We start from the raw sequence: 25,290 nt of genomic DNA on the forward strand, positions 1-25,290 counted from the left end.
AAATGTTATTGTCATCTCCATTCTTTCATGATGCAGCTGTCTCAGTTTGTTTAGGTTTGTGTTAGATGTGTTGTACTTGATAAAATTGAGATTCCTTTTGCATCTTCTGGTGAGAAAAGACTGTTTTGAAATATAACTCGGTGGTATGTTTTGGTCAGAAGGTACTGAAATAGCTGGGATATGTGGAGGTAGATGGTTGTTTGTTTATGAAGTTGCTTCTTTTTGAGACCAACAGATGGCTGTCAATAAATAATCCTGGCAAAAAAATGTTGGGGTAGTCAGTAAAGTGAAAGATTTAGTGTAATCTTACGTTGACTGTTACATTTTTTTATTAATGTTCCCAGCTTAATTTTCCATAAGTCTGAGTAATTTTCATTCATAGTGAAGATTTAATGTACGCCGTCAACAGCTTTGCTTAGTTACAAATTGTTGTTTGCTATTTTGTGTAGGTGTTCCTAGTCAGATTCGTTGCATAATTGATTGTTTTATTGTCTTTCATTTTCCTAAGTCTTGATTTACTCTCTTTTTTTAATTCTCTTTACCTTCAGACCCTTTTTAGCATTCATGACCTTGTTATTTTGCATTCCATAACTCTTTCTAGTTCAGAAATTGCTAGTGGAATTATTCAGAAGTGACAGTAGGTTGATAATTATTTAATTTCATGGTGACAGTGTCACTTGAGTAGTTTGCACAGTAAACGTGTTGGATTCAGGAAGTGTATGCTTTGAAAAAAATTATCTGTGGAGTTATCCTAACTTGGTATTTTGGACTTCTGTGTGAAGCTTCTTGAAAATGCACATCTCATCTGCGGGAGGAGACAGTATTGGGACCTGGGAAGCACTGTATGTCACAGTCTGGTTTTTGTGTCACCTCAGTCCTTGCCATAAATGTGAATGCGCATTCCCTTCTGCCATCAGCAGATCTCAAGAAATAGAGGGTTTTCAGCTCTGTGGAGACAATAGAAAACAGAGTAACTGAGGTGGTTCAGTTGGGAAGAATGGAATATACTACATAGCTGTGCTGCTGTTATTACTGTACCTGGAGCTTTTCAGATTGTATTAAGAGACTGGAATCATCAGTCTTTAAGTCTCCTGGAGTTTTTAGAATTTGGATCTTATTCTTAATCTGCTGTGTTTCAGATAAGAATCCAGTTTTTCTGTTCTAGATAGTTTCTCTAGATTTAATATATGGAGATTGTGGTTTTATAGCCCATTGAAGCAAATTATTGTGATACACTTACTTTCTCTATTGAAGTTGTACAAGTCCTCAATTACACTAGATCTGCGTAACAAAAGCAGTTTTATTTGATTCATTAATAAATTGACTTCGATGCTCATCTGTACAGCTGCTGAAGGTACTTACTGTTAATAATAAATGCTGTGTACAGCTACAAAATAACAGTTTTTCACATGTTTAATCATATCTGAATGTAGTAATTATATCTCTATCAGTTGATGATGCTAAATTTCCAGTTAGGGTTAAAGTGATTTGCTTTTTAGGTGTGCTGTGTACTATATATGTGTTAATATAGTACTTGCCGCCTTGGCTAGTGAATTGTCAGGTATGTAAACATGAAACAGCTTGTGACTGAAGTGATTGCCTGTGCGTCAAAGCAGTATGCCTAAGCAAAAATATTTTAATATCATAGTTTCATATAATTTAAAAAATGATGCTGCAGCAGAAGTTTTAGAGGACAGTGCTTGTTTGTGGCTTTTCTTCCTATAGATTGTTCCCACATCGTTGCACCTAGGATATTGGTAGATTAGGATACTGTTTTTGAAGAACCAAAAGGATGTGATAGTGGGACCATTTTTGTTAGTGCATACACATTTAGCTTGTTTGCTTATTGACTGCAATAAATGTGAAGTTAATTATAGTTTCCTTGCTGTCTTTTAATTACTTCAGATAAATGCTCTGTCGTTATTTCTCCTCTATTTGGTTGAGATGATCTCTTCGGGGCTGCAGATTATCTACAACACGGATGAGGTACGAATCGATTTCCAATGTTAAAAAACATGCTTTATTAAGTTGTTGGGGTGTTTTTCTTGGCTTTATTTAATTACAGACTGTAAAGTAATTGTTCTGGAAATAGACTGCACATATTCTCTGTCTCTAATGGAAGTTAGAAAAGATAAATGGAATGAATAGATAGTGAAAGAAATTAATAGCTAATAAAGTGTTAGATATGCACAGAGTGAATGTAACATGACATTGAAAACTTTTATAGTTCCCTGCTATTTCTGAAAGGTACAAGGTCAAGAATTACAAGGTCTGTGAGTATGATTAACTTTGGTTATGTTGTTCTCACTTTTCACCTTCTTTCAAACTGTCAGTCAGTGCATTCTGTCCACTGGAATGTCAATATAATAAACAATAGGGTCAATTTTCTGGAAGGCTGAAGGACTTTCTTCAAATACATATGGGTGTTAAGAATTTTTGCTCTGTCTTTAATTGAAAATGAAACAATTTTATATCATGGTAAGAGATGCTTGTAAGGTTGTTAACTGTTCTGTAAATAAGATAGTAACAGTCACCATGGTCTTGACTTGAGGACGAGTCACGTCCAGACAGTCTGCTCTCCTGCTCTAAAATGAGGTTATGTTTTGAGATAGGAACAGAAAGCACAGATATTTATTTATTGGTTTCCCAATTTTTTAATCAGGATTTGTTTAAAAGTACTCTGGTCTGTTTAATAGTTGCTGCTGTATTGCCTTAAAAAGCTTAAATGCACTTAGAGCACTACCATTTTTAAAAAAGGGAGATTTTTGCAGTACTAGTGTGTTTGCATTATATTTCTAAAATATACATATTCATTAATGTTTTTCCTTTAGATAATGAGAGAAGTAAATGGTGCAGCTTATCTCCTTTCTCGCTTAGTTAGATCGTGTGATAGGTCTGTATTTTTTCACTGAAGTGCCTTTATGTCTGTGAGGAGGCAAATGTATGTAATTATGTATTTACTCAGCTTGACTTATAAATTATATTACCCTCCAGATGTTTACATTTAATTACAGAATCTGTAGGAAAATACATGTATATAGACTCTCTAGCCAGCGGATATTCTCCATTTCAGTGTCAGAATGGAGTTTTCATTGCAGCTGTACCCTAGGATCTGTGGACTCTGGAGATTTATACTAAGATTATCTTACCACAGACCTGTACATTTGATTAGTTTCTATATAGCTTCAGCAATTGTGTATATGGTTAGATCTTATTAACAGCACATAATGATGGTATTTCCAAGTTTTCCTATGTGTCTAGATAATACTCAGCATTGTGGCATTGGCCAACACTGGGGATGCGGCAGTCTGCTACCCAGACGCTGAGTTGGGTATTTCTTTCCAGTAACACCACTGCACGATGTAGGTAGCCTCTTCCCCTTTGCAGAGAGGGTTTTGAACCAGCGCTAGCGCGGTGGAAGGTGCTGGCAGATGGTTGATACTTGGCAAGCTGTCTGCGTGGATGTGTTTGTACACAGAACTCTTGGCTTCGGAGGCAATCGTGTACTAGGCTGCCTGATGTCAGGCATGGCAGCTGTCAATGAGTTACCCTCCAGTTGCATCTGTTTGCAATTGAAAAATTAATTTACTGGCATCTTTGCTTCCCTAACAAAGAGAACAGTATACGATTGTGCAAGTGAATGAATTTGAGAGCAGTTATCTGCACATAAACCAAAGGAACACTAGTATTTGCAGTCATCCATGCTGCGTGTTCTTTATTACACCTTACTTTCCACATGCTTGACTTCTGGATAAGTAAGCTTAACGCACACAATCCATAATTTCTGTAAGTGCTTTAGCATTGACTCGGTTACAGTATTTACATGCCCATGATATGAATGAATCCTCTCTGAAGATTCTGGCTTGCAACTAGTTATCTGCTGCCTTTTTATCCTGTAAATCTGCTGCTTGGTTAGTCTCATAAAATATCTGTAATTGACGGTTTTTTTGTTCCCCTTGTGTTCTGAACATCATCACTGCTCAAAAGTCGTTGGTACGGTTATATATTTTTGTGTGGCGCTCTTTGCTTCTTCATTTAGATGATGCATCTAAATTTCAGTTATTGATAGAGATAGGAGAAGCCACACTTTCAATCACTGGCTATTCAAGCTTCGTTCAGAGAAAGTTCATTTTAATACAGCCAAATGCTAAATTACAGGGATGAATAATACTGGGCATATGTAAAGAGCGGGACAGTCTGTTTCCTTGAAAGTACTAGCTCTGAAAAGATTTAGTGTACAGATAATTGTATATGAGTACCCCACTGAAATTTTAGCAGAGATCTGTAACACAGAGAGAGAGAAGTAAGCAAAGAATTATGTATGTTGCTGAGGGACTTGTATTAGCCTAAAGAGGGTATCTGAAATAGTAACTTTTAAAGATTTAAATAAAAATGAAAAAGACAAAACAGCAGGTTGCAGGTAGATCAAAATGGAAGCAAACACCTTTCAGTAAAAGATTTTTTTTTTATCTCATAGCTCATTAAAAAAAATAAAATATCACTTGACTGTAGTAGAGCGGATCCTCCTCTGTAGTTCTCTAATATGGTTGTGTTTATAGCCATTGCAATATTCTCTTTTCCCTCTATCCCAAAATAGAATATTGTGGATGGGTGGGGATGAAATCACTACTTTGGTGGACGAACCAGTGTAAATCTGGTGTTTGTGGTTAATGAATTCTAATCTGTGGGCTCTTTGAAGTGAAATTTTATCATCAATTTAACTTTTATACAATCAAGCGACTCCAAATGTCTCTCTTCAACAGTGTAAATGAGGAAAAGTACCTGCTTAAGTAAATCCCCACCTGAAATATCTTAAAATACCCTTAAATAAGTTAGTATTCAGTTGAAATATGTTGATCCAAGAGGAGATTTTAGTTATAATGAATTGGTTCAGAGTTTTATTTGTGTTTATAGAGGAGTGTGTTTAAATCTGCCTGAAGTACGTATTATCTGGAGCTAATATAATAGTACTTCAGCATATCAGTTCTTTTAAAATGAACTAAGAAAGAGCGCCAAGACTTCTGTGTCTTGATCTTGCAGGATTTAATTTCTTTTTGCTTTCTGATGTTGTTTTTAGGACAAATTCTTTTAAAAAGATCAAAATGACACCTTTTTGGAGCTCTTCAAATATGAAATCATTTTTACCCGTGCATTGTAGGAACAAAATCACATTGTCACCTCTGTTTCTAGGAATAAATCACATCATCACCTAATTTGGGATAGCTCTTAATATTTTGTTGATTAAAAGCTGGTTTTAAAGAGAATATCTGAATTTGGGAACATCACTACCTGGGGCGAGGGCGGGGAGGATGGAAGGCACAATTATGATGGCTGAGGAAAACCAAGTTTGTCTTTTTGAAAAAATAAACAGAAGGAAATAAGCTTTCATTTTCCTTCAGTTAGTTTTCTTTCTTTCTTTCCTATAGGTGTCCTTCATTCAAAATCTTGTGTTCTGTGTGGAAAGATCCTATCGTGTACCAGATTTTGGTGTCTGGGAAAGAGGAAGTAAATACAACAATGGGAGTCCAGAGCTGCATTCAAGGTATGTGAGCCAGTGTAGCTCTTTCAATCAAAGCAAGTAAATGGGATATGTACAAAAAGAATTCATGGGATGAGTTAAAAATAATAATGCATTAAAATACTGTTTGCACTAAATTAAGGTTCTCTAAAGACTGAGAGATGTATTTTGGGAAAGTGTGAACATCATTTCATCATCATGTGCATGCTGAAATAACCACATAGATGCTTAGCTATTTGAGTATTCATATTCCAATAATTATGTGCAGCTGCATGCATATAGTTCTGAAAATTGTATTCAGAGCAGTTCAGGCTCTGGAAGATTGTGCAGTATACTGGATTCACAAATATGTTTAGGAATACCTTGATTTAAGGAGGTGTTGAATCATGAGTTCAATGAGTTGAATCATTTTCTCATCTCTGCCATACTGGGAGGAAGATGCTGGACACTAGAGGATAGCTTAGTGCACAAGTTCCTTTCCAGGTTCTTCAGATGCTGCGAGTAACCAGGTGTTCTGACCCCTGTCCTGTGGGACAGTTAGGAATGTTTTTAACATTTTGGTATCAGAGTGGTCCAGTTCAGTGGAATTGCTCACATGTTGTCTGTCTTGAAGGATGAAATCTGTTACCTGACAACTTGCTTTTTCTACTGTTACTATTGTTTTCTTCACTTCTTGACTTGGTAGTTTTCATTGATCATGAAAATGGCTATTGCTTGAATATCTCAGGATTTTTAAAGTATCATCATCATTATCGTGGACTTGCAAGTAATACATGTGTTTCTTCCAGTCTTTGATGTTTCCAAAAGAATGTGTGTTCTCATTTCAGAATGAAATAATTTTTCTTAGTTCACATACAGCCGTGTAGTTTAACATATAAATAGAATTACACATCACTGAAGCAAAAAACATAATTTTGTATATTAAAAAGGTATGTTTTTTTTTTTCAGGGCTTATGTAGAGCTGTAGTGCCAGTATGAGAACTGAAAACTCCAAATTGTTACTATGTAGTTGGCTTTGTTAGTTTGTTGCTTTTCCTTCCTTTTATGTCTGTAGAATTTTCAAATGCCGGGCTACAGCAGTACTCAGAGAATCATATTCTTCCTTAAGCATCTCACCTTGTACAAATTTGCAAAAGGAACACTGAAACTCCTGTGTCTCCTGTTGTTTGCAGCATTCTGGTTATTCAGTATGTGAATTTCCTTCAGGGAAAACCGAAGATATTTTAACCAGATGGAAATGAGCATGTTGTCCTGTCTTAATCTAGACTGGTATTTACAGGTTGATTTTTCTAAGGGTGAAGTTTTATGAGAGGGACTGAGCCAATCTTAACAGATTGTTGAGCTGGCACAAAAGGAAGTGCAGACCTTGGGTCTAATTTAAGTAGTAGAGTTTGGCCATCAGGAACAGGTGTTGGCCCTATTTTTCTTTCCTTGTGTGCATGTTGGTACTCAGCTTCACTGTAGGAAGCCAGTAGGCAATTTCCCTTGTTCTCAGAAAAAAACCAGAAGAGCAACCTGCATCAAAAGATGTATTTAGATACTATTGAGGAAAGCCGTGGATACGCTAAAATGGTCTCTTTACTTAGGTAGTCACACTACAATAACAGCATAACAAAGAGAGTTCTAAAACAACAATTAAAAAAAATTCAAGAAGTGGTTATGACTGATCAGGGCTAGTCACGAGTGATGTATGTATATCTTCCGTGATTATGGACTCCAAACCAGTCAAGTTTCAATATTAAATATGCTGTAGTCCTGGCCCTTTTTTTTCAGACCCACACACACTGTAAGTCTGCATACAGTGTGTCTGCTTTCAGAACTGGAAGTTGTTTCTTGTCCTTTATTGAAAGAGGCTTTCTTTTTAAAGATGATGTTATATAACACGAAGTCAGTGAATAATAACTGCAAATTGTGGCCTGTGTTAGAAGACGCAGATGTTTTAAGTCTTTACACAGTCCTGGTATCCTATGTTAGTGCAGTTCAAAACACTTCTAATAAATGATAAATAGCGAAACACTCTGTGGACCAGGTCTTCATTGATGTATGCAAATTGATGGCTTTTACTGGTTCAAAGGCAAGGTTTAGAACAGCTTTTATTATAGCGTGATCCCCTCCACATACGGCTCAACTTCTGAAAAATTAATTTGTCCTGTAACCATTTGATCAAGCTGTTCTCCTGGCATCTGCTGAGTACCTCTGCAAAATGTCTTTGACATCTCCCATATGTACTGTGAGAATAATGAAGTTGCTGACGTGCACTGTCTTCATGTTCCGAATCTGAGACTGTAGAGCCTCAATCTTGCTCTTCTCTGTAGTGTAGGTATTATATTGCTATAGTGCTGTTCTTCCTTGTTCTATTTTGTTTTGTCTAGTTATGAAATTATTAGTATTGTGGTGGGATTTTTTTATTGTTTTGTTGGTTTTGTGGTGTGTTTTTAACATCCCTTGTGTGTATGATGTTCCAGTTGAACTGCACAGTTCTTGGATGCAGGCAAGAAACTGTGAATGGGAGGAGGGTTAGGGATGTGTATCCTCTGAGGTGTGTTTTGATTAGCAGTTGCTAAGAATATACAAATTTTAGTGTTTGCTCTCAGGTAGTTCACTGAGAAGGGCAAATCTAACAGTTAAAAGTTACTGGGAATTATGAATGATGGTTAAGTGAATTTAATAATGCTTTGTAATTTCTCTAGGTTAGTCTCAGCTTCCCCTGTCCCAAATGTGGGTCAAGGTCAAATGTTACCCATGGTACTATGATTGCAAGACTGCTTTTGATAACTCATGACAAGTCACAATACTTGGCGGCTACAGTAAGGTCAACAGATTACACCTGGGGAGGTTCAGTACAGATACTGAGAAAAAAAACCTTATAACTTGAAGCGTGATAAAACACCAGAGCAGAATACTAAAAAAAACCCAAAACACCCCAAACATTTCAGAATCTCCATCCTTGGAGGTTTTTGAGACTTGTCTAGATGAGGCTGTGGTTTACTTGAATTGGTCTTGGTTATTATGTCTGGGTTCAAGTGAGATTTCGTGGTGGACTAGGTGAGTTCTGTGTTCCTTCCAACCAATGACTTTATGATCCTGTGAAATTTTCAGAGGAAATCTGAAAGAGGCAGAGTATGAAGAATGTTTTTCTGTAGAAAGACATGAGCATAATGTTTATTATAAAATCTTTTTTCTACTTTGTCCAACAGGAAGGCATTAATCAGTAGGAATGAAACAAGTGTCTGAAGTGTAATCATAGTTCTGAAGTGTGTCGTGCTGGGTGATTGTTCAGTCTTCTGAAGCCATCCTTGATTCTACAGCTGTTCTCAGACCTTTTTTTTTTTTTTAAGTAACTTCCTTCTGTCAGTTACCCGTGAAGCTTCTAGTAATCTAAGTAGTACTTGTGTGTATGGTGAGGGGAATGCGTGATATATCATGGTACATTATGGGAAAAGAAAGCAGTATTTGAATGTTGAGCCCTTTATATTTTCATTTGCAAGTAATATTTGTGAGAGTACTGAAATCTCCTGGGGCTTTGAATAACTAGAGGTATAAAAATACTGATCAATTACAGTGAGTATTATTCTCACTGTAAAATAATGACTACGTAAAATAGAAACTATTTCAAGGAAGGCATCCATGTTTGTCGTAATATTTTTTTCAAGCAGTATCATCCTGTTTTGTGGATGGAGTAGGTAGTTTTACATTACCTGAATACCAGCAGTTTTTGCCGTTAAACAACTATTACTTCACTACCTTTTGTCAGTAGCCTTCTTTCCTGCTCTAAAAACACCTGACTGTGGGTATTAGCAGTGCTGTTTGGAAGGGAGAAGAAGAATATGAGATTTTAACATGTGATACAGGTTTCAGTGCGCAGGTTTTACCTGATTTTCTATGTATGCAGTTTGGTAATAATACATAACTCCTATGAAAAGTTCTGTTCTGAGTCATCACGCCAATTTGTTTGATCAGTTGCTAGGTGATAATTAAAATAGAGAATTGTTAGAACAATTACTTTTTTGTTTAGGTATTTGGAACAAAGCCAGAAAAATAATTATATTCACAACACTTCTGAGTTCAGTTTATTCCTTCCTCACATTCTCCAGTATCAAAAGCTTTAATCAGCAGAAGATACAGAACTGAGGGATTTCACCACTGTTTGATGACAGCTGCTCAGAGCAGAACTTAGTTAACCTAATCAGCTTTCTCTTGTTGAACCAATTAGAATTAAATCCCATAAGTACTATTGCTGGCAATGTTTCAGAAAGAAAGGTGGAGGTTTGTAAACCTGTTGGTAATAGTTAAAAAGAATGCTAGAGTCTGAAATCGGTGTCTGATAACTCTGCACTGAATTTATTTTCAGAATTTTCTGTGTAATCATAATCAGATCCCATCTTTAAAATATGGATTACTTAAATAAACATTTGACATTTTACATTAATAAATAGTACAAATCAGTTTGTTTACAGTAAGGTAAAAAGTTTGCTCTGATCCCAGGGTGCTGCATGGAGCATAGGAGAATAAAGGTTAAAGCACAAGCCCTGCTGGCAGTGTTTTGATGGTTTGGTTGCTGTAATGTTTTTGGGCCGGAGAGTGCAGTTGTTTGTCAATGCTATCACAACTCCTCTTATATGGAAGTTGGGGATTATTAGTGATTATTTTCTGAATATTTTTTCTAACTCAGTGTTGCTTCTTCAATTATTTTTATAGACAAAGAATCTGGGGCTGTTTTGTTGAGCAATTACATATTCCTAACTGTTGTTAATTTTACCATTTCTCTGCAAGTAGTGCGGCTCTCAGACTTTGAAGGGTGCTTTCATTTCTTACAGTCATGACTTCTCTCTGTGCCAGCATTGTTCTTATGGTATCTGGGCACATGGATCCTCTGAAAACCCATTTTTTATTTTTTATTTTCTGTCTCTTGTTTGGCAGTACTGTGTAATTTTTATCCCAAACAAAAGACGGCAAGAAAAAGGAAGATGTGGTTGGCCAAGTGAATAATCAGTTTTAGAGAAAAAAAGGATATAAACTTATAACACCTTTTTTATTTTTTTTTAATAGCGTATTTCAAGGAATTACTGTGCTAATAAATGAACTGTTAAATTAATTGGTACATTCTATTTTTCCCAGACTGTTTCCAGTTCTTACACTTCAGACTTTTCAAGCATGTATATGTAGCAGTGTCAATGTTGGAGAGTTGTTCTTTTGTTTCAGTTGGTTTTGTGGGGTGTTTTTGTGTGTGTATTTAGGGTTTTTTGTTTTTCTCCATGTTTGTGTGTTGTGCCCAGTTGGAAAAAACAGGCTAGCTGCATCTAAATGGTAGCTGAGGACAGTGTCAACAACTTCCTCTCCCTTATAGGGAAAGGCTTTATGGAAAGATGAACCTTTCAGTTCTTCTTTCCACTGATTTTTATCTTGCTAAGGTTGGAGACATTCTTCCTGCAGTGTTGATCTATGTCCTTGTACTATGTTCTGTCACTTTTGTTTACCCTTATGGTCTTTTTATAACTGAACCTTTTGTCATGTCAGCCTGATTCATTCTGCTTTTTCCTTTTTCAGTCTTTTACATTATATCTTCAGATTTGCTGACTTTTTTAAAGATAGCGAGGTAGACATCTATACTTTCCTGTTATTCTCCTGTCTTCTATTGTCTCATTTATTGTCATTTTTTGACTAAAAATACTTCAGATTTATTATAAACTAGTTGGAAAGCTGAGCTCCTATTTAAAGGAATGGGCAGTTAGGAAGAAAGAAGGAGGAGCTTCTGAAGGAGGAGCTACAAGACTGGGACAGACATTTAGGGATAGCATATGGGGTGTCAATGAAATCAATACATCAGTATTGCAGTTTATATAGAAATGTGGCAGAGACAGGTAAAGGCACATTGGTCAGGGGCGTTGTAGCTAAGTGGAGACAAGGGCGTCATGGGAAGTTTTAGGCTTATGAATAAAGTTGGGAGAATTACACTAGGCTTTGTTTTAATGGATGCTCTGAATCTGTTTTGCCAGATCGCCTCAGGGGATGTGAAAGGCGTGTGCTTTATTAGCTAGGCTGCTTGGGATTTCCAGTTCCTATACCAGTGCAGAGGGCTTTCCCGACTGGGAGTGCTTGCATTCGATAGTAGCACTGTCAGAAATCTGGTAGCGTTACAGAACAGGGTTTTTAAAGTCTTAACACTCTTGGGAACTAGCGCATTTTAATATTTTACTTTTTGATGCCCTGTGACCTTAACACCTAGAATTTTGGAATCCATGTACAAAAAGTTAGCATTTTATGTGTATGTTAATACTTAGCTCTGTCCTGCAGTTGAATGGACCCATGTGACGTTGGCCTATCTATAAGTATGTATTCTTTAAAACAATAATTCAGAAACCTGCTTTCTGTCATTCTTCAAATTTCATATAAACCTGTCAAATGTGTGTAGATGTCTATTAGCTTAACTTGAGCTTTACTTAAAAAAAAATAAATCATCAAAAGCATGTGTGCATTGAGAGGGAATACTTTTTAAAATACAAAGGAAATATAAGATGACTTTTTTTATGAAAAGGCCTTGTGAAAGTCTTGTGTGTATTTTTATATGTACTGCATAATTTTCATAATCGGTAATAAATCATATTTTACTGCATAATTTTATTTTAAAATTATATAATAATTAGTGACTTTAGTGCTTAATGTCTTTAAAGATGAACTTGCTAACTTGAAAGCTTCTCGGTGGTTTTTGTGGGTCTTGTTTTCTTTGTGATGGATACTGCTCATGGAGTAAGTGAAATAAAAGACATTTCAGTATATGGTTGAGAGCAGAAAATCCTCCTTTTCTGAATACAGATCGATGAATTCTTTTATTATATCAACAGCTAGTCAGAAATTAGTCTTTTAAAATTCAATGCTTGAGAGCTGGGTTGAAAAATTGTGCTGAAGTAAATCCTCTGATAATACACTCTTTGCAAGACCTTGAAATATATAATGCCAGATGTCTGGTACCAAGGTGAGAGCAGAAGTGCTTTTTCCAGATGGTCTCTGACATAAAAAGACAAACAAAAATGCTGAGAAGTATTTTTTTTAAAAAAAAAAACAAACACCCCAAAAAAACAACCTACCACCAAACAATCCCAAATTTGCTGCATCATCATTTTATTAACATCAAGGTTAAGCACGAAACTCAAAATAAGAAAAGATCATAGCTCTGAAAGCTGTCAAATGTGCTAAATTTTAGTCTAGTCTTGAATTATGATACCTCTCTGTCTTTTTTCTTGTCATTTTGTTTTCTCCACAGCTCCGTGGGGTTGGCAAAAGCAGCTTTAGAAGCAATTAATGGTTTCAATCTCTTTGGAAGTCAGGTAATAAAAATGTTTGGTTTTTCTCCATATTTTTTTTTTTTCAGTAATGATTTATGCTGTGGGTCAGAGGATATTTAGAAATATCTAGCACAGTTTGTTAGATTCCAGCTTTAAAAAAATGTTAGTTTGCAAACTGACTTCTCCTGTTTACAAGTACAGAATTCGTCTGATAAACTCACTGGTGCCCTTACTACAAAGATATTTTTTTTCTTCTTAATAAAATAAATTAAAACACTTGCAGCTTCCTCTGAAAAAGTACTTTGTTGCCCAAAAAGGTTTTTGTTTCAGAACTGTATCCGTGGATCGCAATACCGTATACTTCAATCTACAAGCATTATCTTATTTCTGTCTTCTTCCTTCGCGTGGCTTTTGATCAAGACTTTAAACCAGCTACATGTACATGGTGCCACTGCTTTACTGGTTTTGGATTTCAGTATGTTGCGTGGTGGTAAAATCTTTTTTTTCCCCATCCTTTCACATGGCTTGGGTCAACTAAGCGAGCAAGCCTCTTCTTAGATTTTTCTCTCTGACTTGTATTCCCCTTCTGCGTGCGTCTTTGTTTAGATGTTATACCTACAGTGGTCTGTAGCTAAAATAAAAAAGTACTTTTCCAGATTAATGATCTAGAAAATGTACAAATGGAAGAGATGTGTCATCATCAAGGTATAGTGTTACTAATGAGTGGCAATGAAGGGTAGGAGTGCGGCTAAAAAGAAACTGGGTAGCATTAAGTGCGTGTAGAAAGAGTTACAAGGCTTACCGGTGAGTTTGGTCTGTGGGTTGTGTGGAGGGGAGGAGAGGCTGGTCACAAGGCGGTGAGCAAAGTGTACCTTAAGTCAGTGTGCCTTACGCATTAATTGGTGAAATACGCTTTATCTTTTCTTAGGGTTGAGTAACATTTGAAACTTAGTTTAAAAAAAATGACCTGTGTTTTACATGAGTAGCATATTTTTATGCATTTTTTCCCTGAAGTTAGGCAGTGTATGATCCTTTTGAGTTTTGATAATTTTATATTATGAACTTGGCTTGAAATACTATTTGTATATTTCTTGGAGTAAAGTTTCTGTATACTCTTGCTGGCTTCAAGGTAGGAATGTTTGGGGTTTTTTTCCTCTCTTTCTGTATTACCTGTGCTCTCCTTTTGTCTTGTAAGTCAGATGAAGTTGACTCCCAGATTGTAATACTTGTCCGTTTTACACATTCAGTGTTGAGAAACTTGTTTAAATGCACTGGTTTGCTATAAAGAAAATAGTACAAAGGAGAGAATTTATAAGTGGTAAAATGGTAAATGATGAGTAAGGGGAATTCTCAGGTGCTCTTTGTGTGAGCTAATGAGCGTAAGCTAGGTCAGCTATAAAGATGTGATTGGGATACAGTCTAAATTATATTCCAGGCTCCTTTCTGTACTGTTTATTTATGAAAACATTCTTGGTTATTTGTGTCTCCTTTTTTCTATTCGTAAAATGGAAGGTATGGATTGAAATGGTCATATAAAATAATTATTAGCATTATTGGATAAAAAGTTCTTCCTTACAGCTTCTTCATATAAAAGCAACTGTTGAATTAAAACTTCTTAGAGCTATTTGGATGCCTGGGATGAAAAATATGTTACAGTTTGTTATAAATTGTGCATCAATGTCAGTTGCTTACTATCTATGAACCAATCTTAATTACTGAGGGAAAGCTATACGCTTACTAGTATTAGACCCTCCTTTGTCTTGTGGCAAAAACCAGGAGAGCCTCCTAAACTGGGATCTCTGACCTGGTAGACTTCGGCATCCATTACCGTTTTTGTGGGTATCTATTTGTGGTGGGGTTTTTTTGTGATATCTTTTTTTAATTATTATTTTAATCTGTATATTTGTACTCGTACTGTAGTACACTAGATTTGTTCTGTTTAGAATCCACTCCTCAGGAAACGCTGATGGCTCTTCGGCTATGAGTGGAGAAGTATGAAAGTGCTTTTTATGCATACACAAACACGCTGTTCCAAAAAGGCTTAGCCATTTGGTCTAGTTTTGGTTTACTTCATGTACATTTTAAAAGCTGGTGTGATACATTAAGAACTAGGAGTTACTAGGGATCTTAATGATCAGACATTCCTGAGATCCTGACAGTGCACATGTAAAAACATTTATCTACAATCTTTACCTTTCCAACTGTCTCAAGCACCAGTAAATGGGATACGGGTTTCCTTGTGGTTTTTCTTAATGATTTTTTACTACATTCTGAAATGGATGAATAAATTGCTGAAGCAAAACCAGTTTAAATGCTTTGAGAGTTTATTTCCAATACATTTAGCATAAACAGAAACCATTTTGACCTTCAGTCTGCAGCAGAGTTTGCCTTTGTGCTTAGCTCCAGCTGTGTTCCAATAGCTTTGAGAAATCCTGCTGAGCCCCTCAGGAGAAACTTGTTTGCACCTGCAACGACACCAGTGCAACCTGCATAAATCATTGCGGGGGACGACAGACTGCTCAGCCTTGCCATGCAGATTTTTCCACTCACACTGTGGATGCTGGAAGAGACTAATAAATATAAATATGTAATGTTGTGGCTGTGCTCTCAGGCATGTGTGTTACCTGTCTTTGAGTAGATCATGATGGGGCAGTCGTCTTGGGTGTTTGTGGATGCACCCAGAGAAGGCAAAATAAAGGTCACTTAATATTGATACGTTACAACTGTTCCTTCCCTCCCTGCCCGAATTCTAGAAAGCATTAAAAGAGAACGCATTTCTCTAAGAAATCATACTACTAATTCTATAGCAAAGCATTGCTTAATTGATGTTCAAATATTTTTAATGCATCCTTTGCTATGCTTTCTAGGTGCCGGATAAAATAAGGAACAATTACGAACTGAAAAACGATTGGCTTTTTGTTTAATCTGAATTTTAAGTCCTTTAATGTAAAAACGAGTTAATTCATGGTTTTTAAATGCGGTTCATTTTCATCTCCATCATACCAGAAGTATTTCATAAAAAGTGGCAGTTAGTTATAGGCATAAAAATGCAGTCAAGCTGTAATGCTAATGTTCCCTCAGTAAAAGATTTATTTACACGAGAAGATGAGAATTTTTAATATAGCATAAGCTATTTAGTTTCTCATTACTTTGCTTTATAGCCTATGCTAGATTTCTTAAAGTTATTCCCAATATATTGTATATCTCTGAAACAATAGTTATATGAAGTAGTTAATATGTATGACACTTGCATAAGAATTCCATTATAATCCTTAACTGTGCATTGATTGTAGCCAGATCCCAAAATCATTTTATTGTCTTAAGTTCTGTTGAATTTTGTATGGAAGAACAGTAAAAGTGGGCCTGGCTTTTTTTTTCTTTCTTTTTTTTTATTTCTGCCCCCCCCCCCCCCCCCCTCCATTCAAGGATGCAGTGTGAGCTGATTGCATTTTGGTTTATGCTTTTACTTAATCACATTAGAATCATCACTATTTAAACAATTGTAACTTATTTCATCTTTCTGTGGGCTTGGTATGGTTAACCCAAACATCTTGTTTCAGAGTATTGCAGAGTACAAATAGCTTAGAATTTGTATCGTTTATGTGAGAATTCCATTTTAGCTACAATATCTTTTAGAAAAAACTAATATCGGAAAAAAAACCTACATAAGAGGATGTGCGTTTACTGACAATGAGAGTTAATGAACTAATGAATTAAGCGCATGGTGCATGCATGTATGCGCTAAAATGGAATTGCTAGAGACAGGATGGAACACCATTTCAAGTCTGACCTAGTAACAGTATAAGCAATTGTTCGTCTATGAGATGCATGCCCTATATTAGCTTGGAAAAAAATAAATGTTAAAAAAAAAATAAAAATAATCAAGCCTTTGTAAGGTGTCCTTACTAGAGACCTTCGCAATCTTTAGAGAAGTGAAAATTAGTTCATTTGTAAAACAAGATGCTTGCAGTTTTATGAAATGCAGATTAGTCTGCACAGATTTTGAAACTGTACATTCACACATGTAGACAAATTGTGTTCAGAGTTTGTAGATGACTTTAGAAATTTGTTTATAATCAGAATCTGGACTAAGAAGAAAGTAGAATAACAAATCATCAAAGCAAATGTGATTATTTGTGAACATTCTTATCTCTGCACTGTTCAGTATATCTTGCTAGAATGATTAAGAAAAGAGATTGTTTTTCACGAGGAAAGCAAAAGCTTAGCATTTGTGCGATAGCTATGTATGTATAATTAGAGGGCAGCTAAAGGGTAAGGAAAACCCTCAGTTGTTTGGAAGGGCAAATGAATGCATGCTGGTCCTGGCAGAAAAGGAAGGATGGTTATGTACAAATTCAGTTGGAAATTCAAGTTCTTAACCATTAGGGAGGGTACGTTCTGGAACAGTCTTCCTAAGAGAATAGCATACCGAAGAAACTAACTGCTTTTTAGGAGAAATTTGGTGAATTTATGAAAACTTGCGCTGTGGTATTTATGACAGTAACGGAATGAGTTCACTGTTGAATGTGTCTTCCAATGGGACAATGATACTGAGATTCATTACCAATTACAACATATATGAAGATATCCATTCATTAATTAACAAGCTGCATGAGTTTCTTAGAAATTGCCTACTGATAATACTTTTAAATGCTGTTGATTCTGTTTAAACAGTATTGCAGCTATGGGAATTTTTCTGAGTGTGTTAGGAAGTATCAAAAAGCTGACAGAGAGGTACAGTGTAAAATTACAGTTTTACCAGGAAATGTGTTTTGCTAAGGAGCAGGTGTGGATAATACAGAGTAGCTGAAAAGCAGGTCATTTTTATTTGCTATGCAAGTCCTTTTCCAAAGCAGTACCTCCGGTGAATGTCCACTGAGTTGTGTTCGAACTGACTTGTAATAAAACATTTTGCATCACTATTTGGAACATCCCCTGAAGGCACAGGGAGGGACACCTGCTTTTTTGTTTGTCCATAATACAGTTGTCATTCCTCAGAAATTAATGGAAGCGTTCCTAGCTTGGATGAATTGTAAACTACATAATCAGTAGTATATAAACCCACCTAATTTTGGCTATATTTAAGTACATTTGAAAATTCAAAATGTTTTCAGCTTGGTGTTGTGTTATGTTTTCTGATCTAAATTCCCAGCTGCCAGACCATTACAGCGTAACCAGAATAAAACAAAGAACCAGTTAGTTTTACCAGGATATGTGAACCCTTCTTCCCTTCCCTTAAATAAATACAATGTTCTGTTCACAGGGCTGCTCTTGGTCTGTTATATTTGTGGATTTTGACGCCCATAACCGTAACAGACAGACTCTCTGTTCTTTGCTACCCCGAGAGTCAAGGTCTCATGTAAGTAATTAAGTTAAATTCACCTCAACAGAGTGTGGAGAAAATAAATGGGTATGAACATAATTCTTAGTTCTATGATGGCCGTTATGTTCTGTTTAATGAAGATGGGAATTTGCTGGGAAAATGTTCAATTTTTGGTTCTTAAATGTCACTGTGATACAGTTGTTTCTCTGACATGGAATTATGATGGCATTCTTTATTTTATGAATATTTAAGCTAAAATGGTAGCCTGTTAGTAGCTTCCTAAACAAGTTCAAAATAAAATTTAGAATAGTAATGAACCGCAGTCGTAAGTCAGGCAGGGTTTGCAGACTTGTTGATTGTTTTTCTTTTGTCCTAGTTTCCACTATGCAGTCAGTGCTTGCATTTTTGAAAACGTTTGTTTTAGCTTTAATTCATTCTTTTGTCTACAAAAGAAGCTTTTAAGGTTGGCTTATCATAAATTGCTGAATATGGAGGATTTTTTGTTACTATAAGCTACTGTTGCAAATGAGTTATTTATCAGTGAGTAATTCTAAGTGACATAAGTATAAGTTAATTTAAAAAATATCTACTTCAGTACTAGCATCAAAAGTAAATTTGGTTTTTGAAAATCAGTAATTTAAAATGTGTGATAACTGAGTTCTGCTTTTTAGTTCATTCAGGGATATAATAGCATTTTTGTTCATGAAACAGACTATTAATCTTCGACATTAATAGTTTACTCATTGTATAGAAGAATTATAGCAGAGTTGTAATACTGGATAATTAAAATAAAAGGCACTGTCAGCTACTTTTTTGTAGCCTAACGGTCTTTTAGAACTCTTTGAGTTTGTTATTTGCTGAAGACTTGAAATATTCCAGCAGAAGCTGGTTTCGTAAGTTACTTATGCTCTAGAAGAAATCTTTGTGGGGGCTTTTTTTTCCTATTATGGGTGCACATCAATTATATTGGCAAAAATATGGTACTTAAAATGTATCAGCAGAAAGTAATAACAAAACTGTGTGACAAGAATTACAATGTAAAACTATTTTTTTGTGTTTCTGTAAGCTTAACTTGTAGTGGTGATGCACTAATTAGTAATTTTTCTTGTGCTTTTAATTCATGATGTTGCACATGGTTCTTGACAAATGCTACTTACATTTTTTTCCTTAAATTATTCCTTATCACCTTAATTGTAAATCCCATAGGATTGTTTGTTACAGCACCTGAAGAATACTGCTGAAAACGCTTTTGAGAAATTATTTTTTTAATCATAGTTACTTCTCAGCGTTGCACCTTTATAAAATGTGATTCTTTTTGAGCATAGGATACCCAAATGTTTGTGTTTGCTCCAGGAATAACCTGGAGGATATTTTTTGTTTATAAGACACAAAGTTCTGGAATGTATTCACTTATCCCTGCAGATTATCAACTGTAAAGTGGGTCAGATTCAGAGTCAAATGGGTTCTCTTTTAAATCGTATGTCCAAATATTTTGTTTGTAGTTTATACTTAAAGATCTTTAGAAGCCTTATTTTACACACTTTTTTAATATATTAGGACTATGATTTTGATAAAAGGTAAGATAATGTTCCAAATGTATATTTCACTTAGTAAGTTGAACAGGTTTTGTGCATCAGATAATTGTCAGAGATCTAATTAAGTTTGTGATGTGCTTTTTCTCCTCTCCTTCTACAGAACACCGATGCAGCTCTTTTGCCCTGTCTTAGTTACCCTGCATTTGCTTTGGATGATGAGGTTTTGTTCAGTCAAACATTAGATAAAATTATTAGAAAATTGAAAGGAAAATACGGGTTTAAAAGATTTCTGAGAGATGGGTATGGAACAGCCCTGGAGGACAAAACACGACGTTATTATAAACCAGCAGAAATTAAGGTAAAGGAATACCTAGCCTAGGTAAGGACAAAGTTTGGTTCTCTTAGATGTTTAGGCAGTACTTGAAAAGCAAACAAATGGCCAAAACACAGAAACAAACCAAAAAAGCCAACCCAACCCACAAAACCCCAAACCAAAATCCCACCCAGGAAAACAAAATAAAACAGAACCTGAAACCCCTCAGTATTTGCAATTTGAATTGCACAGTGATTCCTAATTGCTTCAAGTGACGAGATGCATTTTGTAATTTGGCATGTGCAGTTTTGAGAGATTGCTAAGTCAGCAAGTTAGTCGTTGATTCGTTTTGTAATGAATGTGCTTGCATTTACATTTTAGGGTACAGTTGATTTCACATAACAAATAAGGAAGGTATTTATCATTCTATTTAATTTCACAGCTGACTACAGTCTGAGCGTATAGAAAATAGTTTTGCTTTTGACCACAGTATTTATCAGTAAAGGTTATCTAAATGAAAATTTATTTTTTTTTTCTCCCTAGTAGTTTCTCTGTGGAAAATAAAACGTGGATTATATAAATACTCTGCTTGAGAGTAAGCCACAGCATACGTGAAGGCACAGTTAAAGTGCCCATAGGATTAAGAACCTGTAATCTAAATGAAAAGCTGATGTACTAAAATGTTCTTACATTCATGTTTGTCTTTTGTTGCTTTGAAATTATTCAACAGGATATTTGCATACATGTCCTTAAACCAAATCGATGAAATATCTGATTGATTTTTCTTCTTTTCAGCTTTTTGATGGCATTGAGTGTGAATTCCCTCTGTTTTTTATTTTCATGATAATTGATGGTAAGTACAGCTCTACGTTCCTGTTCTTTGAAGGCATTAGAGAGATGAACCCTTAGAAGAAAGACCCAGAAATTTTTTTCCTGACCTGCCAAAATAAACCATAATGCAGTGAGACTAAATATCATACCGAGAGGTGTGTCTCATGGGTTAAAAATCCCAAGCAGTCAACCTCCATTATTTCAGCATTTTTAATGTGAACACTTTTTAGAATATAACTTGATACGGTTTTTTTACAAGCTTAAATCTGTGGCATTGTCCCTGCACAGTATATCAGAACTTCGCAGCAGCACATGAGAGAAAAAGAAGAGGGAACACATTGACAAACTGAATGTTGGCAGCAGGTCTTTTCAAGTTGGATATTCTGTGGTAATTGAAACAGAATTCAGGAGAGAAAAAAATGAACAAGAAAAGATCTGCTATCTCTTTGAAATGCCTGTGCTTCCTGACCTCATTTTTCCACATAGCCGGTTAGTCTGATTTAAAGAAAAACAAACAAAAACCCCAACAACAAAAAAAAACAACCCCACTACCTAGACCTTTTCTTGAAGGCAGGAAGCATACCAAAAAAGTTCGTGGGATGATTTCAGGATGGAAGCTAAAATTCACATACAGCAGAAGTCTGAATAAGAAAATGAGTAAGGGTTACAACCCTCAAAAAGAGCTGTAAATGGATGAAAACCTGGCCATCTGTTTTTTTGGGTTTTTTTTCCCTTTAGTGTGTGGAGTAGTTTTCAAATAAAGATGGTGAGAGGCACAGAAATCTGCCATCTGCCTGGGCTCCTCTGTGGCCACCCACAGATTAAAATATTTTGTTTGAAGATGTAATAAGGTTTCACACCTGATTTTTCTGGAAGAATGCTTGACGTTTTTCAAAGAGTGATGCCTAAAACTGAGGCAAAAGGCACTGACATTTAATGCTGCCCACTTGCAGTTTTGTGAAGAAGAAAGGTAATCATCTTTAACTGAAGTCAGCAGAATGATACTCTTTTTGTATTACAAAGAAAAAGTAAAAAATAACATATTTTGCACATACTGTCATTATTTTTTTTCCTGTACCACAATTTCATCAAATAGACCAGTTCTCTCGGTAGATTTTGTGTGCACATCTCCAAATCCTTAAGCTTCCTTAATGCAAAATTTGGAACGTATACAGAGCGACTTAAACTGCAAAAATACAATGAAATAGGTGGAGTGGATTACAGTTGAACTTCTTTATAATGAAAATGCTGAAAAAGCCCTCAAGCTGCTGCATGGGGGATAGCGCTCCAGCTGAAAGCCTACTTACCCGTCCCGCACACTTGCCGAGTACAAAGGAAAGCCTTTTCCGCAAAGTGTATCAAGCTACCGAGTATCTGGGCGACTCCTGCTAGCTGGGTGTCGTTACCCGTGTAACAGTGGGGCAGTGCTGCGTTAAATAAAAGGAGTCCTGTAAGTGATAGTCCGTACTCCTCTGATGTTGTTCACATCAGCAATATTCTTTTGTCGTTTTCTCTTTCAAAGGTCAGTAGAACATACTCAAGTAACTATACATTTACTTATGTTTTCTTTTATAAGGCAAACTTAATTAGCTGATCAACTTTTCTGTTTTGTCAGTGACAGCTTTTTAGGATTGTAAGATACGGAGAGTTAAAACAGTTCTGCAAGTAGATACTACTGAATTAGCTACGCATTTACTAGTAGTATCAAGAACACTGTTTTATCCCTCATGGGTGATGGTCATTATTACCCAACGGTTATCTTCACTAGATAATTTATAAAAGCAATTGTATTATCACATAAATGCATCTTTTTGTCCTCTACAGCATCTGCCAATAAAACTAAATTACAAAGAGTCAGAGTATCATATTGCTCTTGTGTCAGGGCTGTGCTCAAATGTTTTGAAATAGTTCAGTGTTACTTAAACACGCTTTTTTTTGTGTGCAAACTTTCAGTGCAGTTGTTTCTCTTGGCAAGTGATTTCGTTTCCTGTATATATACACAGGAATATTTGAGAATGTTACGACACTTGTCAAGCTTTGGGTTTGGGTAGAGTACAGAAGAGTCATGGAAAGAGAAATATCCACACAGCAGTCACGCTCCAGCTTCCTACTGCACTCTGGCTTTTCAGTAGGATAACTTGTTGGATATTCTTAAAATAACATGAAAGATACAATTTTGTGACTTTTTAAAATATATGTATTGATATACGTATATAAAGTCTCAAAAAATAACAAAAGCCATATCTAAACTTAAACATAAAACCCAACATAACTAAACATGTCATACACATAAATACATCTACATATACATAAATACATACCTTACACACACAAACATATTTAACAAAAAACATATCTAAACTCCTTGTACTAAAGCTGTTGTGGTATATTTGTTCTCAGTGGATAAGTTTGTGGTTTTCTTTTGCCTTTCAGAATTCACCCTTTTTAAGAACACAAAAAGGCTGCTTCACTACTAATTTTCCTGTTGGGATTTTTCTCAAAATGAAATTGTTTGGGACTCTCTGGGTAGTAGATAGGCATCTGCAGCTGTAGGAAAGGATTGAACTAAACGAATCAATATGGCTATTTTTTTGGAGGACATGTTTGAATAGCATTTTTGAAAGCTTTTTTACATTTCTGGTTGAACGTGGAGGATTATGGTAATTTTCTAGGATAGGGAAGGAGGGAAACATTACAGCTCTTTTTAACAATATGGAAGAATATGATAACTGAAAACTATGGAAAGAAATGAATGAAAAATGTACAATGAAAAGTTTTCATCTAATTGTTCGCCTTTAAATGTTAAAAAATGTTCTATTTTAAAACATCAATGTGACTTGTCAAGGTCCTTGGTGAACAGGAAGGCTCTTGGTGGTTTTGATATGCATTTTCACCTAAGAACTTTTGATGAACTGAACATTGGTCATCTTAATATTCATCAGATTCATTTTGAGATGACCAAGTTCTACTAGAAGAACATTTAAGGTACTGGTATTCCCAGACTTACCAGTTTCTTCCCAAAAGCAGCACCATAAAGAGTTGACTGCTCTGTTTAGTATCTCAAGGTGTGTCAGCAATTCTGCACATCTGTAATATGAATATATATATATAAATACCTACGTAACTTACAGATTTAAACACTCGATCTAAAAATCTTCAGAGGGGAATTGTTCAATTTACTACTTGAAATTCCTTTTGTATTGATTTATTAGGATTTCTAGCCAACACACTTCTAGATCAGTTTGCAGCTCTCTCCTAGCAATTCAGGACCAGTCTGTCTCCGCACTGGCGCACAAGCTGTGCTGCTTCTTTCTGCTGTGATTAAGGAAGTTATTTACAACTAGCTGGGCTGGTTGTGCCCAGTTCCTGAGCCTTTGTGAGTTCGCAGCTTTACTGTCCCACGTAACCCGCCATCGATTCCAGTTTAAGAGAGTGGCTGATTCATGATCCCTGTGAGATTTACCTGTAGCAGCAAGTGAGGATCCACAGTTTAGTCTCTTACTTTTCATGAACTGTATAGTGTGTAGGCGCTACGTCATTGAAAAATAAACAGTAGATTATTTTTTTTCTTCTTTTATGAACATTAAGCTCACAGAAAAGTTTTTTCTTCTGTTAAGTCAATTGTTGTTTGGTTGTTTTTAGGAGTTTTTAGAGGAAATCCTGCACAAGTAAAGGAATATCAGGACCTTCTGGATCCTTTGCTTCAACATACCTCTGAAGGTATAATCTGATACTCATTCTTCTGAAACACGGTAGCTTTTTATTGATCTGAAATTGTTAAAATACTGACATTTCTATTAATGGATATTGCAGTCAGAGCAAAGGAGAGGTAATAATATCACTATGTCTCCTGAAGGCAAAATCTATAATACTAAAATTAGCTCTTCCACGTAGATACATTGCATCATAAAGTGTGATAATAAAAGTAATGTTATCTGGAAAAGTGCTACTGACACAAACTTACACTGTACGCAGTCAGTCCTCCCCTCCTTCGCCTGTGCTTTGTTATTTACAAAATTCACTTTGACTTTGCAGGACAATATTAACTACAAACAATGTTCCACCTGGATACAGCTGAGAATTACTTGTGTCATTCATTGTCACTTCACAGGATTTTAAAAAGAATTTGGTATATGCATATGAAATTGTTTCTAGCTTAGAGCAGTGCAAGTGGCAACATGCTAATTCTAATATAAACACTCTCTTACTTAAATTGTGCACTCCGGAATTCTGGTGGAACTGCAGACAAGGCTGTTGGTGGCCTACAGGCACATCCGTCCAAAATTCAGTTAAAATAAAAAGACCAAAAGGTTGAGTGGGAGGGGAAAAAAATGGCCTGAGATCGTAACAAGCTTCAATATACTGACAATCCAATTTTAAAATGGCATCTTCAGTCACCTGTTCTTGACATCTGTGCTACAGTTACACAAGTAGGTGCTGAATATTTTAGACTTTGTTCTTTAAAATTAGAATATTTGTTGAACTAG

The 25,290-nt window shown here is 35.7% G+C and overlaps 1 protein-coding gene across 6 annotated transcripts in view; it reads left to right on the plus strand.

The window, feature by feature from the left end:
• The window catches only part of PHKB (phosphorylase kinase regulatory subunit beta), an 80,071-nt gene that overhangs the window by 17,711 nt on the left and 37,070 nt on the right, over nt 1–25,290 (plus strand). For all 6 annotated transcript variants that reach the window (XM_056360933.1, XM_056360932.1, XM_056360935.1 and 3 more), the window contains 7 exons: nt 1,906–1,986; nt 5,427–5,542; nt 12,780–12,843; nt 18,065–18,160; nt 19,820–20,017; nt 20,768–20,825; nt 24,446–24,523. In XM_056360933.1, coding sequence (XP_056216908.1) covers nt 1,906–1,986; nt 5,427–5,542; nt 12,780–12,843; nt 18,065–18,160; nt 19,820–20,017; nt 20,768–20,825; nt 24,446–24,523 — 691 coding nt within the window. The remainder of the gene's footprint in view (nt 1–1,905; nt 1,987–5,426; nt 5,543–12,779; nt 12,844–18,064; nt 18,161–19,819; nt 20,018–20,767; nt 20,826–24,445; nt 24,524–25,290) is intronic.

Source organism: Falco biarmicus, chromosome 15 (genome assembly GCF_023638135.1).
Source record: "Falco biarmicus isolate bFalBia1 chromosome 15, bFalBia1.pri, whole genome shotgun sequence".
Lineage (NCBI taxonomy): Eukaryota > Metazoa > Chordata > Aves > Falconiformes > Falconidae > Falco > Falco biarmicus.